Source organism: Triticum aestivum, chromosome 1D (genome assembly GCF_018294505.1).
Source record: "Triticum aestivum cultivar Chinese Spring chromosome 1D, IWGSC CS RefSeq v2.1, whole genome shotgun sequence".
Lineage (NCBI taxonomy): Eukaryota > Viridiplantae > Streptophyta > Magnoliopsida > Poales > Poaceae > Triticum > Triticum aestivum.
The window spans coordinates 366,301,364-366,314,452 of NC_057796.1; the positions used below are offsets into that span (position 1 = coordinate 366,301,364).

The 13,089-nt window shown below is 51.6% G+C and overlaps 1 protein-coding gene across 1 annotated transcript; it reads right to left on the reverse strand.

Moving 5' to 3' along the window:
• Positions 1 to 6,520: 6,520 nt before the first annotated feature.
• LOC123182114 (patellin-3) lies at positions 6,521 to 9,758 on the reverse strand. Its single transcript, XM_044594578.1, has 4 exons — positions 8,264 to 9,758; positions 7,480 to 7,604; positions 7,237 to 7,378; positions 6,521 to 7,149 (listed from the first exon to the last, which is right to left on the reverse strand). Exons 1-4 carry the CDS (start codon positions 9,563 to 9,565, stop codon positions 6,886 to 6,888), a joined length of 1,833 nt encoding a protein of 610 aa, XP_044450513.1. The 5' UTR covers positions 9,566 to 9,758; the 3' UTR covers positions 6,521 to 6,885.
• Positions 9,759 to 13,089: the final 3,331 nt, after the last annotated feature.

Consider the following 13,089-nt stretch of genomic DNA (forward strand, 5'->3'; position numbering starts at 1 on the left):
GTTAGGGTTAGCGCGTGGGGGGCGGCAGGCTGGGCCGTGGCTTGGCTGGCCCGAGGGGGTACAGTGGCAGCTGGGCCGGCCAGTTGGTCGAGGCCCAAGGGCAGTGGGGGGGTTTCTTTTCTTTTGTTTTTTTCTTGTTTGACTTTATTTCTTTGTTTAGTCTTTTCCTTTTTTCTGTTTTATTTTTGTTCCTTTTTATTTCAGTTTTATAAAAATTAACACTAGCACCTAAATTTGTATTTATAAATATACTACTGCCACATTAACTTTGGCACCTAAATAAAATAGTTTTGTAATTATTTATTATTTAAAAGTATCTATTAAATAATAGTTTTGCTGCTGTTTTAATTACTATGGTGCATTTAAATACTTTAGAGGAGTGTGGTTTCTACAACAATATTTAGTATGGATTATTTGGCTCACCCCGAACATTTTAGTTTTAATATTTGAAAACTTTTATTGTTTGCTTGATTTTGAATTTGAATTTGAATCAGTTTCGAACTAACGTGAGATTAGCAACAGTAATCGAGGTGATGTGGCATCATTAGTAGAAAGTTACCGTAGCTTAATTATCCGGGCGTCGCACCCCCTGCCCCCGTATATAAAGGAGCAACGGGGGGTTCGGCCGGCCTAGAGGAGAGGCGCGCCAGGAGGAGTCCTACTCCTACCGGGAGTAGGACTCCCCCCTTTTCCATGTTGGACTAGGAGAGGAAGGGGGAAAAGGTGGAGGGGAGGAAGGAAGGGGGGCGCCGTCCCCCTCTCCTTGTCCTATTCGGACTGGGGGGGAGGGGCACGCGGCCCTGCCCTGGCCTCCTCTTCTCTCTTCCACCTAGGCCCAATAAGGCCCATTAAGTTACCGGGGGGTTCCGGTAACCTCCCGGTACTCCGGAAAAATCCCGATTTCACCCGAAACACTTCCGATGTCCAAACATAGGCTTTCAATATATCAATCTTTATGTCTCGACCATTTCGAGACTCCTTGTCATGTCCGTGGTCACATCCGGGACTCCGAACAACCTTCGGTACATCAAAACATATAAACTCATAATATAACTGTCATCGTAACGTTAAGCGTGCGGACCCTACGGGTTCGAGAACTATGTAGACATGACCGAGACACCTCTCCGGTCAATAACCAATAGCGGAACCTAGATGCTCATATTGGCTCCCACATATTCTACGAAGATCTTTATCGGTGAGACCGCATAACAACATACGTTGTTCCCTTTGTCATTGGTATGTTACTTGCCCGAGATTCGATCGTCGGTATCTCGATACCTAGTTCAATCTCGTTACCGGCAAGTCTCTTTACTCGTTCCGTAATACATCATCCCGCAACTAACTCATTAGTCACAATGCTTTCAAGGCTTATAGTGATGTGTATTACTGAGTGGGCCCAGAGATACCTCTCCGACAATCGGAGTGACAAATCCTAATCTCGAAATACGCCAACCCAACAAGTACCTTTGGAGACACCTGTAGAGCACCTTTATAATCACCCAGTTACGTTGTGACGTTTGGTAGCACACAAAGTGTTCCTCCGATAAACGGGAGTTGCATAATCTCATAGTCATAGGAACATGTATAAGTCATGAAGAAAGCAATAGCAACATACTAAACGATCGAGTGCTAAGCTAACGGAATGGGTCAAGTCAATCACATCATTCTCCTAATGATGTGATCCCGTTAATCAAATGACAACTCATGTCTATGGCTAGGAAACATAACCATCTTTGATCAACGAGCTAGTCAAGTAGAGGCATACTAGTGACACTCTGTTTGTCTATGTATTCACACATGTATTATGTTTCCGGTTAATACAATTCTAGCATGAATAATAAACATTTATCATGATATAAGGAAATAAATAATAACTTTATTATTGCCTCTAGGGCATATTTCCTTCAAATAGGCGCTTGAAAATAATTACGGTTTAGGCTTGAACAAATGCGGAATAAACCTAGCGGTTAATTTGTCAAGCACAAAACCTACAACAACTAGGCTCACCTATGTGCACCAACAACTTATGCTAAGCAAGATAAACTACTAGGTGATAGCAAGATATATGACAAGAAACAATATGGCTATCACAAAGTAAAGTGCATAAGTAAAGGGCTCGGGTAAGAGATAACCGAGGCACGCGGAGACGACGATGTATCCCGAAGTTCACACCCTTGCGGATGCTAATCTCCGTTTGGAGCGGTCTGGAGGCACAATGCTCCCCAAGAAGCCACTAGGGCCACCGTAATCTCCTCACGCCCTCGCACAATGCAAGATGCCGTGATTCCACTAAGGGGCCCTTGAGGGCGGTCACCGAACCCGTACAAATGGCAACCCTTGGGGGCGGTCACCGAACCCGTACACTTTGGCAACCCTTGAGGGCGGTCACCGGAACCCGTCAAATTGCTCGGGACGATCTCCACAACCTAATTGGAGACTCCGACGCTTGCCCGGAGATTTACACCACAATGATTGAGCTCCGAACACCACCAACCGTCTAGGGCGCCCAAGCACCCAAGAGGAACAAGCTCAAGGGTACCAAGCACCCAAGAGTAATAAGCTTCTCAACTTGTAACTTCCACGTATCACCGTGGAGAACTCAAACCGATGCACCAACTGCAATGGTAAGGGCACACGGAGTGCCCAAGTCCTTCTCTCTCAAATCCCACCGAAGCAACTAATGCTAGGGAGGAAAATGAGAGGAAGAACAAGAAGGAGAACACCAAGAACTCCAAGATCTAGATCCAAGGGGTTCCCCTCACATAGAGGAGAAAGTGATTGGTGAAAATGTGGATCTAGATCTCCTCTCTCTTTTCCCTCAAAAACTAGCAAGAATCCATGGAGGGATTGAGAGTTAGCAAGCTCGAAGAAGGTCAACAATGGGGGAAAGAACACGAGCTGAAAAGATAAGGTTCATTGGGGAAGAAGACCCCCTTTTATAGGAGGGGGAAAATCCAACCGTTATGCTCACAGTCCGCACCGAGCGGTACTACCGCTAGGGCGACAGAAGCCCAATGAAACAACACTGTAACGGGCAACAGGGCGGTACTACTGCAGGAGCGGTACTACCGCGCGACCACGGAAGTAAAAATAACTGCACTACAAACGGGCAACAGGGCGGTACTACTGCAGGAGCGGTACTACCGCCTGCCCTTGCAGAACTACCGCGCGACCACGGAAGTAAAAATAACTGCCGCGCCTACAACCGCTGGAGCTAGCTACGAGAAAAAGGCGGCACGGTACTACCGCTCACAGGGAGCGGTACTACCGCGCAAGGCGGATTTAAAAAATTACATCCGCGCCTACTACCGCACGCAATCAGCGACAGGATGCGAGGCAGCGGTACTACCGCTCACCACGAGCGGTACTACCGCGTAGGACGCGGAAGTAAAAAATTACTTCCGCGCCTACTTCCGTGCGCGCCAGCGTTCTGGGCTAGAGGCAGCGGTACTACCGCTCCCTTGACCAGTACTACCGCACGCCACAAAGGCTTTAGCACTTGGATGCCTTCAAAACGCAGCTAAAGACAACAGATGGATCCAATAAAACCAGAACTGCCATAACTTCTGCAAATGAGCTCCGAATTGAGCAAACTCAAGCTTGTTGGATACAAGACAACGTGGTCGATCATCTTGGCCTCCTCTCGGCCTCCTCTCTCTCGTCCCACTACACTGGAGTCGTTTCCGGCGTCGATCATCTCGGCCTCCTCTCTCGTCCTACCGCACGGACGATACCATGGCGCGAGCACTGCATTCTCCTCCCCTGTCCACTGTATTTACGCGAGCACCGCAACTAGTTCGCCGACGGTGTCGCTCGTCGTGCCGCCGACGGGGTCGCTCGCCCACGACTCCATGCTCGTCATGTCGGACACGGCGCCACGGCCACTATCCACCGCAGACGCCATGGTCCAGCGCACACTGCATTTCTTCTCTCCCTTCCTCTACTAGCTCTTAACCCTGTGTGCTAAGTGCAAGTGCTAGCTGTTAATCATACCCCATGTAGGCAACCAAACAACGTGTAGTTGTATGCGCCAAGACAAAGTAGGCAACCAAACAACATATGCCAAAGTTGATCCCATAATGCAGGAAGTCCATATGCAGGCAACCAAACAACTTGCAGATGTCGCATATGAGGCTGTTTTTCAGAGCCAGGCTGGGTTGAGATGTGTATGCAACGCAGGTACTATTCACTACGGCAACCAAACACGCCCCAAATGTTTTATTAGCATTTTCAATACTTATTCAACATTTTTTCAAATGCTTGATTAACATTTTTTATATACATGATAAAAATGCATCATTTTTTAATACATGTTCAACATTTTTTATACACATTTAACATTTTTTAAATGCTTGATCAACATTTTACAAATACTTGTTCAACATTTTTTCAAATGCTCGAGTAACATTTTTGTATACATCATCAGGAAATTTCATCAATTTTTTAATACATGGTCAACTTTTTTTCTATACACATTTAACATTTTTTAAATGTTTTATCTAACATTTTCTAAATACTTTTTAACTTTTTTTCAAATGCTTTGATTAATACTTTTATATAGATGATCAAAGGAATTCATTATTTTTAATACATGATCAACATTTTTTATATACACATTCAACATTTTTCAAATGCATGATTAACATTTTTCAAAATATTATGTAAAGTCTATTTGAAAGTGTAAAGCAAATTAAAGAATGGAATGAAAAAACGAAATAAAAACGTAAAAAAAAAAGAAAAAAACGAGGCAGTGTTGTGCCACGAACTGGGCCGGCCCATATGCTCGCGCGCGCTTCATCGAGTCGGAAGCCTCGGCTCGCTGAACGCGAGACGCCCTTGCCTGTTTCTCAAAAGAAAAAGGCGCACCCTTGCCTCAAGGCTTCGATTCCTTGTTTATGTATTTTGTTTTGAATTTTTTCTGATTTTTACTAAAAGACCAGTACAGCTTGCAAAATCGGGTAAGGCGTCGGTTCGGCCCGGTTCGGTTTTTGAAACCACGACCGCTGGAGATGCATCTTAGCTTCCCTCTCACCGTTTGCGGCACGGCATCGGCATCGGCATGGACGTAGAATCCATGGTTCAAAAATCCCCAAACGTGAATGCAGCTTTTTATTGGTCAACTGGTTACCACTCCTCGGTACAGCAAAAAATATACTAACGTGAACCAGGTCGATTGTTTAGCTTTTGCTTTGATTGGTCCCAAACGTAAGACACGCAAAAATCTCCACGCTGGTCCAGGAGTGGCAACACACAGGCACAGGCTCGCGGGTGTGGCGCTGCAAGTCGCAGTTCCGGCCTTCCGATTTTCTCTGCCCCGTCCGTCCATCTCTTTTAAACAAGAAGAGATGGCGAGCATGGCAGGAGCCCCGAGTGGGCCGCCGAACAGAGAGCTCTTGTCTCCACGACCATGGCTTGTGCTCGCATGCTTTCCCTACCGCGCTTCCGCGTTTCAAATCTAGAATCATCATCCATGCATTGCGCGGTGATGCTTGTTTTGTTTGCGCTGCAATAGGGATTAGGGAATGCATTAAGGTTTTTCCCTTATGGCTTCTTTTTATGTGCTCAGTGAGCAGCACCCTGACCTTTCGAGGTTCCCAAAAAAAGGAAAGAAAAAACTCATGACGATTGCCAAAGAGTCAATAACAGGCAGATTACTGTCACAGCCGCTTCCGACCAGGCCATAACACACGGAGGGAACAACGGAAGTGGAGACACCAGACACACACGTCCAATGACTCTGGCCCTAAAGACAGCATGGCATGGCAATCGACGGTACCGCATGTCCATGCCAACAATCATGAGGTTTCCCCCCTGATCATGAAATCCCCAATACCATCGGACAAAGATGTAAGCAGCTCACCAGTTGCCCGGCCGTTGCCCCTCCAAGTATCACAGACAGCCAACCCCCTCCAACTGCATCCCCGGCCACCACCGCCATTATTCAGAGAGGGGATCATGGCCAAGCTGGACAAGCATAATGCCGCGGCCTCCACTTTTGGATTTCATGGTCCTGCCTGCCTGTGGTTTGGTATGCTATGCTGGTCAAAGGGAAAGTTGTTGCTCCTTGGCACTGTCCGTCCATCTGTCCACAGCTTGCTTGCTTGCCCTTCTCGCTGTTCGCTTGGGCCTTTTGCCTTTTGTTAACTGTACCACCCGACCCAACCCAAGCATGGCTGATGCTCATCATTACCAGCGTATAAACGCGCGAAAGATGCCCGCTTTTGGTTCGGCCTGCGCGCCCTGTTCGTCTTGCCACTTTCAGAACGCTTCTCTTTCATCCAAATGGATGTGAAAGAATCTCCCTTGGCCTAACTAGGAATGCAATGGTAGTCCAGTGGACAAGAGTCGCACTGCTTCAGTCAAAAACTGGATGCTCCCAAACAAGATGGTGTTTTTTTTACTGCAAATGGGCAAACAAAACAATGGTCGAGACCCCGACGTCACAGATCATTGCCATATGCAATGCACCAGAACAGCGACAAAAGGGAAGGAGCAGAGGAACATGGAGAGCAACATGGGGTTGGTGACCACAAAATATGAACGATTTCTAAACAAAATCAACATGCCGACGAAAGATAATCCACGGATACCATGTACAGACAGGTTTTTTTTTTACAGATCAGCAACACTTCTTCGGCCCCTCCAAGATGTCAACAAACCATCACTATCTCAACATCTCCCCACCTTCCGATCCCAGCTAGGAGTATCTCATTCATAGCACAAGCCCACTTTGGTTCCAAGCAAACACATACAAATCCGATCCCCAAAAAACAGCAAGCCAACAAATTAAAGAACCCGACACAAAAACGGCCATCTCCTATCATGCGACATGTTCAAATGGTGGTGGTATGGACCTGGTTGGCGATTGTATAAGCCGGAACCTCATCAGGCGGAGGACTCGGTGGAGCTCTTCACCTTGAATCGGCACAGCAGCTTCTTCTTCTTCGATGTCGGGTTGTTGACGATGAGCACCACCTTGCCAGGCTCGCCCGCTTTGAAGCTACCCTTCATGATTGGCTCCTCGTTGGCGGGCACCTTCCGAGTCTTCTGCACGATGACCGTGTAGCCGCCCTCGGCGTCCGGGGTGAACTCCACGCCGTAGCTCACCTCCCATCCGAGCACACGGAGCTCCCACACGACCGTGGAGTTCTAAAATGACAGCACATTGATGAAATGAACTATGAGTGTTTATTCTAGCATCGTAGTGTCAATTTGAGGGTAGAAGCAGGGATCAACCTCAGTAGCAGGAATCTCAACAGTTTCTTTGGAAGAAGGTTTGACAGTGAGCTCGGTGACGCCATCAGAGGTGGAGAATTCAGTATCATCCTCTTTGTAGAGGCCGCCAAATTGGACAGGGACCTGCTCCGGCGCGATGTATCTGCATCAGATTAGTGAAGGCAAACAACAGGTGAGAACATGGTAAGAAAGTATGGGTGTTAAACAAGAGAAGAAGACTTGCAGACATTATCATGTGCGAACCTGAATAGGGTCTCTGCGGTCTTGGCTGGGCTGCAAAACGTGAATTTGCTCTTGGTGCGCTGTGTGAGGAATGGGCTCATCATCTTGTTTGCCGCAAGATACCACCATGGCACATTGATGAACACCTGCATATGGTCAATGATCCGACCAAATTGATCCCAATTCAGTTCACTCAATTCATCATATATCCAAGTCCCCCTAGTCTCATAACAAGCACATACCATATTCAACAGCAAGGGACATAACTCAAACGAAGAAGGGAGTAAAATCTAGAAGTGAAATGACGCCACTATCTTAGCTTACTTGCACCACCAATCCAGCATATCTAGATAGATTACAGAGGTACAGGTGCTATACACCATATGAATTCAGTTGAACCCACGACAATGTCGTGTTCATCAGATGAATTCATCATATACTGAAGTCACCCCAGTCTCATAACAAGCAAGTACCATTTGCAATAGCAAGGAACATAACTCAAACAAGAAAGAGAAAATTAGAAGTGAAATGGCGCCACTATGTCATCCTACTTGCACCAACAATCCACCATATCTAGTTAGATTATTGTGCTACGAGTGCTATCAGAATGACACTAGTCAAATTTCCCACAGGACGAATCACAGCATTAGACTACCTACAGCAGACGAATTCAGTTGAAGCCACTACAAACACAAAATCGCTGCCTAATAAAGCAAACAAATGCATAATCACTGTGCTGATGTTACCAAATTTTGGAGTAAGAATTAGGACACGATACCACAAAGAGAAGAGACAAGTTTAATACCTTCTTGGCGATGAATTCAGGGTAGTTGTCCTGGAGCAGCGCGAGCGCCTGGCGGGTGACGGCGCGGTGCTTGCCGAGCATGGGCGGCGAGTTCTTGAGGTCGGTGACCTGCACCATGGAGCAGATGCCGCTGGGCGAGAAGTCGAGCTGCTCCCGGATGCCGCGCTCGAGGAGCTGGATGCGCCACTTGAGGAAGCGCTCCCGCTTCTCGTCGTCGCCGAAGGCCTTCTCGTAGAGGTCCTTGTCCTGGAACTCGCTGTAGACGTTGTAGCAGACGGGGTGCCCCTCGCGGTCGGCGCCGCGGTAGAAGACGACGTTCTCCAGCTCCGGGACTCCGAGGTCGGCGCCGAGGAGCGCGTCGATGCCGAAGCTCTTGCGCCACAGCACCGCCGCCTTGAGCATCGCCATGGCCTCCTTCACCTTGAACTCGCGCGCGCGGAGGAACTTGAGGAGCACCGTGTCCGTGCGCTCGTCGCCGCCCACCAGCGGCACGCCCCAGATCAGCTCCTCCTTGGGCTCGGCGGCGGGCGCCGCCTCCGGCTCGGACGCGGCGGGGACGGCGGTCTCCTCGATGGCTTCCACGGTTTTGGTGCCTTCCTCCTCGGCGACCACGACGGTTTTCTCCTCCGGCTTGGCCTCCTCGGCCGCCACCTCGGCCTTGGGCTCGTCCGCGGCGGCCACCGCCGCCGGTGCCTCGGCCTTGGGCTCCTCCGCGACAGCCACCGCCGCCGGTGCCTCCGTCTTGGGCTCCTCCTTGGCAGGCTCCTCGGCCTTGGGATCGTCCTGGGCCGGCGCCTCCGCCTTGGGCTCCTCCTTGGCAGGCTCCTCGGCCTTGGGCTCGCTGCTCTCGGCCTTAGGCGCCTCGCCCTCGGCCGCCACATCGCTCTTGGCCGGCTCGTCGGTCTTGGCAGGTTCCTCGGCCGCCGGGGTGGGCGGCGGCGGGGGCGGGGGCAGGTCGAACTCCCCGGCGGCGAGCGCGGCGGCGACGAGGTCCTTGAGCTGGGCGAGCGCCTTCTGCTCGGGGTCGGCGAGGTCGGCCACCAGGTTGCTCTCCTCCTTGAAGGAGGCGGTGCTGCCCTCGATGACCGCCGCCTCGTCGGCCCCGGCCTCCGCCACCGCCTCCTCCATCTTCTTCTCCTCCTCCTCCTCCTCCTTCGCCTCAGCCGCGGCCGCCGCCTCGTCAGCCTTCTCCCCCACCCCGACGGCCTTGTCCTCCGCCTTGGTCTCCGGCTCCGGCTCCGTCACGGCCACCTCGGCCACCGCAGCCGCCGCAGCGGCCTCCTGCTTGGTCTCCTCGGCCATGCTGCTGGAAGCGGATGGAAGTGTGCGCGTGCTGGCGGTGGAAGCTAGGAGCGCGTGCGCGAGGGAGAAGAATCTGTGGGGAGAGGGAGGGAGGGAGGGAGGCGAGAGATTTGTAGGGGAATGGAGGGAGGGGGCAGAACGACCAGCTAGTTTGGTTTCCGTTTCCCCTGGTGGCTGGCTGGGCTGGTGTTTGCTTTGCTGGAAGCATGCGCGACGCAGAGCCAGCAGAGCAGAGCGAGCAGGGCCCTCGCGGAGGAGGCGCCTAGGTAGAGTAGACCGCTGCCGTGGGGTCCACCCACTCCCCACTCCCTCCGGCCTCCATGCTTCGCGTGACACCACCTTTTTGCTCTGCTGCTTACGCTCCGAAGGAAGTCAAGAGCAGCGAGGACAGCTGCCATTTTCCTTACGCCATCGCTGAGGTTTCGTTTTGAGAGTTAGAGCAACTCCGATCCATTACGTGCGCGGTCCGTTTGGTCCGTGCGGACAGGAAAGGCAGCCTAACGCGCCGACTCAAACGGGCGCCCGTTTTTCGTCCGCGGACGACCAATTTTCGGCTCATTTTTAAGCCTGATTTGCGTCGGCGCGAACACGAGACGGACGTGCGCGCTCGCCTACTCCTGTCCCCGGGCCCGCTGGTTTGTGGCACATTGGCCTTCCTTCCCCCGTCCAACAAGCAACCCTCGTCCCCGCCTTCTCCGTCACCGACACTGTCGCCCATTTTTGCCGGCGACTCTTCCAGCTGCCGCCGCCTCCACATCCGCCCAGCAACGCCGCCCCTGTCCCCAGTCGCCCACCTCCGCCGTTTTGCCGCCGGGGAGCAAACTGGTTCCCGCCGCCGCTTCCCCCACCGCCCAGCCGCCCGTGACCAAGAAGACGCCTCGCCGCCCCCGCCACATACGACCGGCACGCTCGTCGGACGCCGTCACACTCGTCGGACTCCGGCAGGGCAGCTAGCTGGTCTGTGGGCGCCGCGTCTCCCCTCGCCGGCCGTCTCCTTCTTCGACGCCCGCAAGCTGTTCGACAGTTTGCCAAGGTACGAAAATGGACTCCGCCGACGAGTTCTTTTTCCTTGCGACTCCGACGATTCGTCGTCCGACGACGAGGAGGAGATATTGGCTGCCATGTTGGTCCATCACCACCTCAACAACCAGCGGTCGTTGTTCCGTGGCTCCATTCCGGGCCACCATCCGGCGTTGAATCGTAACCGGGAGAGCGGGCATTTCCTTCGCCCGAAACGTCTGTACGATCAAGGCTTTCAGTTTCAGGGTGAGAATGTTGTGCCTGACCATGGAGTAGCGGCAACATTTGAGCAGTTCACTCACTTTCATGAAGACATGCATGATTGGGAAACTCACGTGCAACTGTAAAATGATTTGGTTGAGCATATGTGGACTCATGTTGGCAACCAATAGATGTATCTTCTTTTATTCGTTTGCAAAACTATGTGAAACATTTTTATTTTTATTTGGCCTGTAAAACTATACTATTTATTTAGGCGGCTAAACTATTTTGTTTGTTAAATTTTCATTTCATAATATGTTGAATGCAATGTATTGGGCGGTCAGCCGGCCACGCCTGCACATATGGGTCAGCGCGTTGGGAGCGCTGCCGACCCATATGAAAAACAAGGCGGACGCCGGGCGGGCGGCCGACCCAAACGGACAAAGAGCGGACGAAATTGCCGTCCGTTTGGGTCGGCCCGTTGGAGTTGCTCTTAATACCATTTTTAGTACATAAGCTTGTCCTGATGGGAACAGATTCATACAAAAACTAAAAAAACCCATAAAAATGGTCCTCAAACTTGCCTAACAGAACATTTTCATACAATTCCGTCAATTCTACTCTTGCCGTGACGCACAGTTTACACTTACAAATTTGTTTTCTTACCGAGAGTTGTATTCCTCGCTAAATATATGTTTAATGGTCCATTTTTATTTTTTTGAGAAAATTATCAGATTTATTATAAAGATTTACCGGAAATACAAAACACCTCAAACATAAAAAAAACTTACATCAAGGTCCATGGACCACCGAACGACCATTGTCGTCGCCAGAACGAGCCGCTGTCGCAGCTCCCATACCGGAGTCGGCTTAACCTTGTCGATGACAGCCGGGAAGTCTTTGTGCACGTGCCCCTAAGGACCAACGCCCTGGAGCCGCAGTCGTCACCGTTGAATCCTTGAATCGATCTGAAGAACCTCACACCAAATATCATCGTTGCGTACGCATGACGAGAAAGCCTAATCTCGCCATCCCAAGGAGCTGGCAAGAATCTACGCCGGAGCTCTGTCTAATTCGTACCAGTGGTCGAACTTGAGGAGGATCGGGGCCCGAAAGACTGACTCGAAGAAGAAGCGCCACCATCGATCCAAACGCTACCCCCATGTGGACTAAAACCTACCAATCTACTAGCCTGATCCGAGGCACTAGAAAATCCCTCCCCGCCACTGACCATCGGAGCGATGGGTGGAGGCGAGGCGAATCCACAGGCTCGTCGGTGAAGATCAAGAGGAAGAAAGGCTTTCCCTAGTCGCCTTGGGAGAGGGGAAAGAAAAGATGCAGTATCTGGCTTGGATGAAAGTTATGTTCAGTGGTCCATTTGAGTGTGTATGCTCCACTTTTGAGCCAAGGTTTCTTGTAGGTATAACAATCTGTGGTATTTGAAGTGTTCTCGCCCATTAGAGCAACTCCAACGGGCCGACTCAAATGGACAGCGAATTTGTCCGTTTGGGTCGGCCTGATGGACACCAACGTCCGCTTGCGCGTTTGGGTCGGCGCAAGCGCCTAATGCAGGCCCGACCACATTTGGATGGCGTGCGAAAAAATGCAAACATTTCAAAAATAAAGAACAAACATTAGTTAAACATTAAAGGCCGTTTACGATGGTCGGCTTGGCCTTGACCGGGGACGGCAGGGCCACTGGCGGCACAACGCAGTTGCCCGCCGCGGAGAGGGCCATGGCAGCCTGGTACGCTGCCTCCTCTTCCTCCTTCTCCGCCAACCTGCGCCGCTTGTCCTCCTCGCTCTCCCGGAAGACAGCCGCAATGGCCACCTGGTAGGCGGCCTCCGCCTCCTGGTCCTCGTCGCGGACGATGAGCGGTGGCAGCGGCGAGGTGCGGGCGACTTCGCAGACGCCGCGTCGCCTCGCCTCCTCGTGCTCGAAGACGAACCAACGAGCCCAGTTAGGCGAGTCGAAAGCGTACGCCGCGTCGTTGCGCTGCTCCGGCGTCAGCAGCGCCCATCGGCGCCGCACCTCCTCCACGCGCGCCCTGGCCGACCGGGCGCAGCCGGCACCGGGATCCTATCCGGATTCAAATGTCAGTCGTGCGGCAGGGTCACGTCTAGGTAGGGGAGAGGCACGCGATGCTGCCAGTGCCACTCCGCCTGGTGGATTGACACGTTGAGGCGCTGCCTCGGCTGGCGGAGGCGGGGGGAGGCGGGGAAGAGGGGTGGGCGGGGCCTTGCCCTTGGCTTTGCCGGAGCCGAAGCCGAAGAAGAACCCCATTTACTAGGCTAGAGGTGGC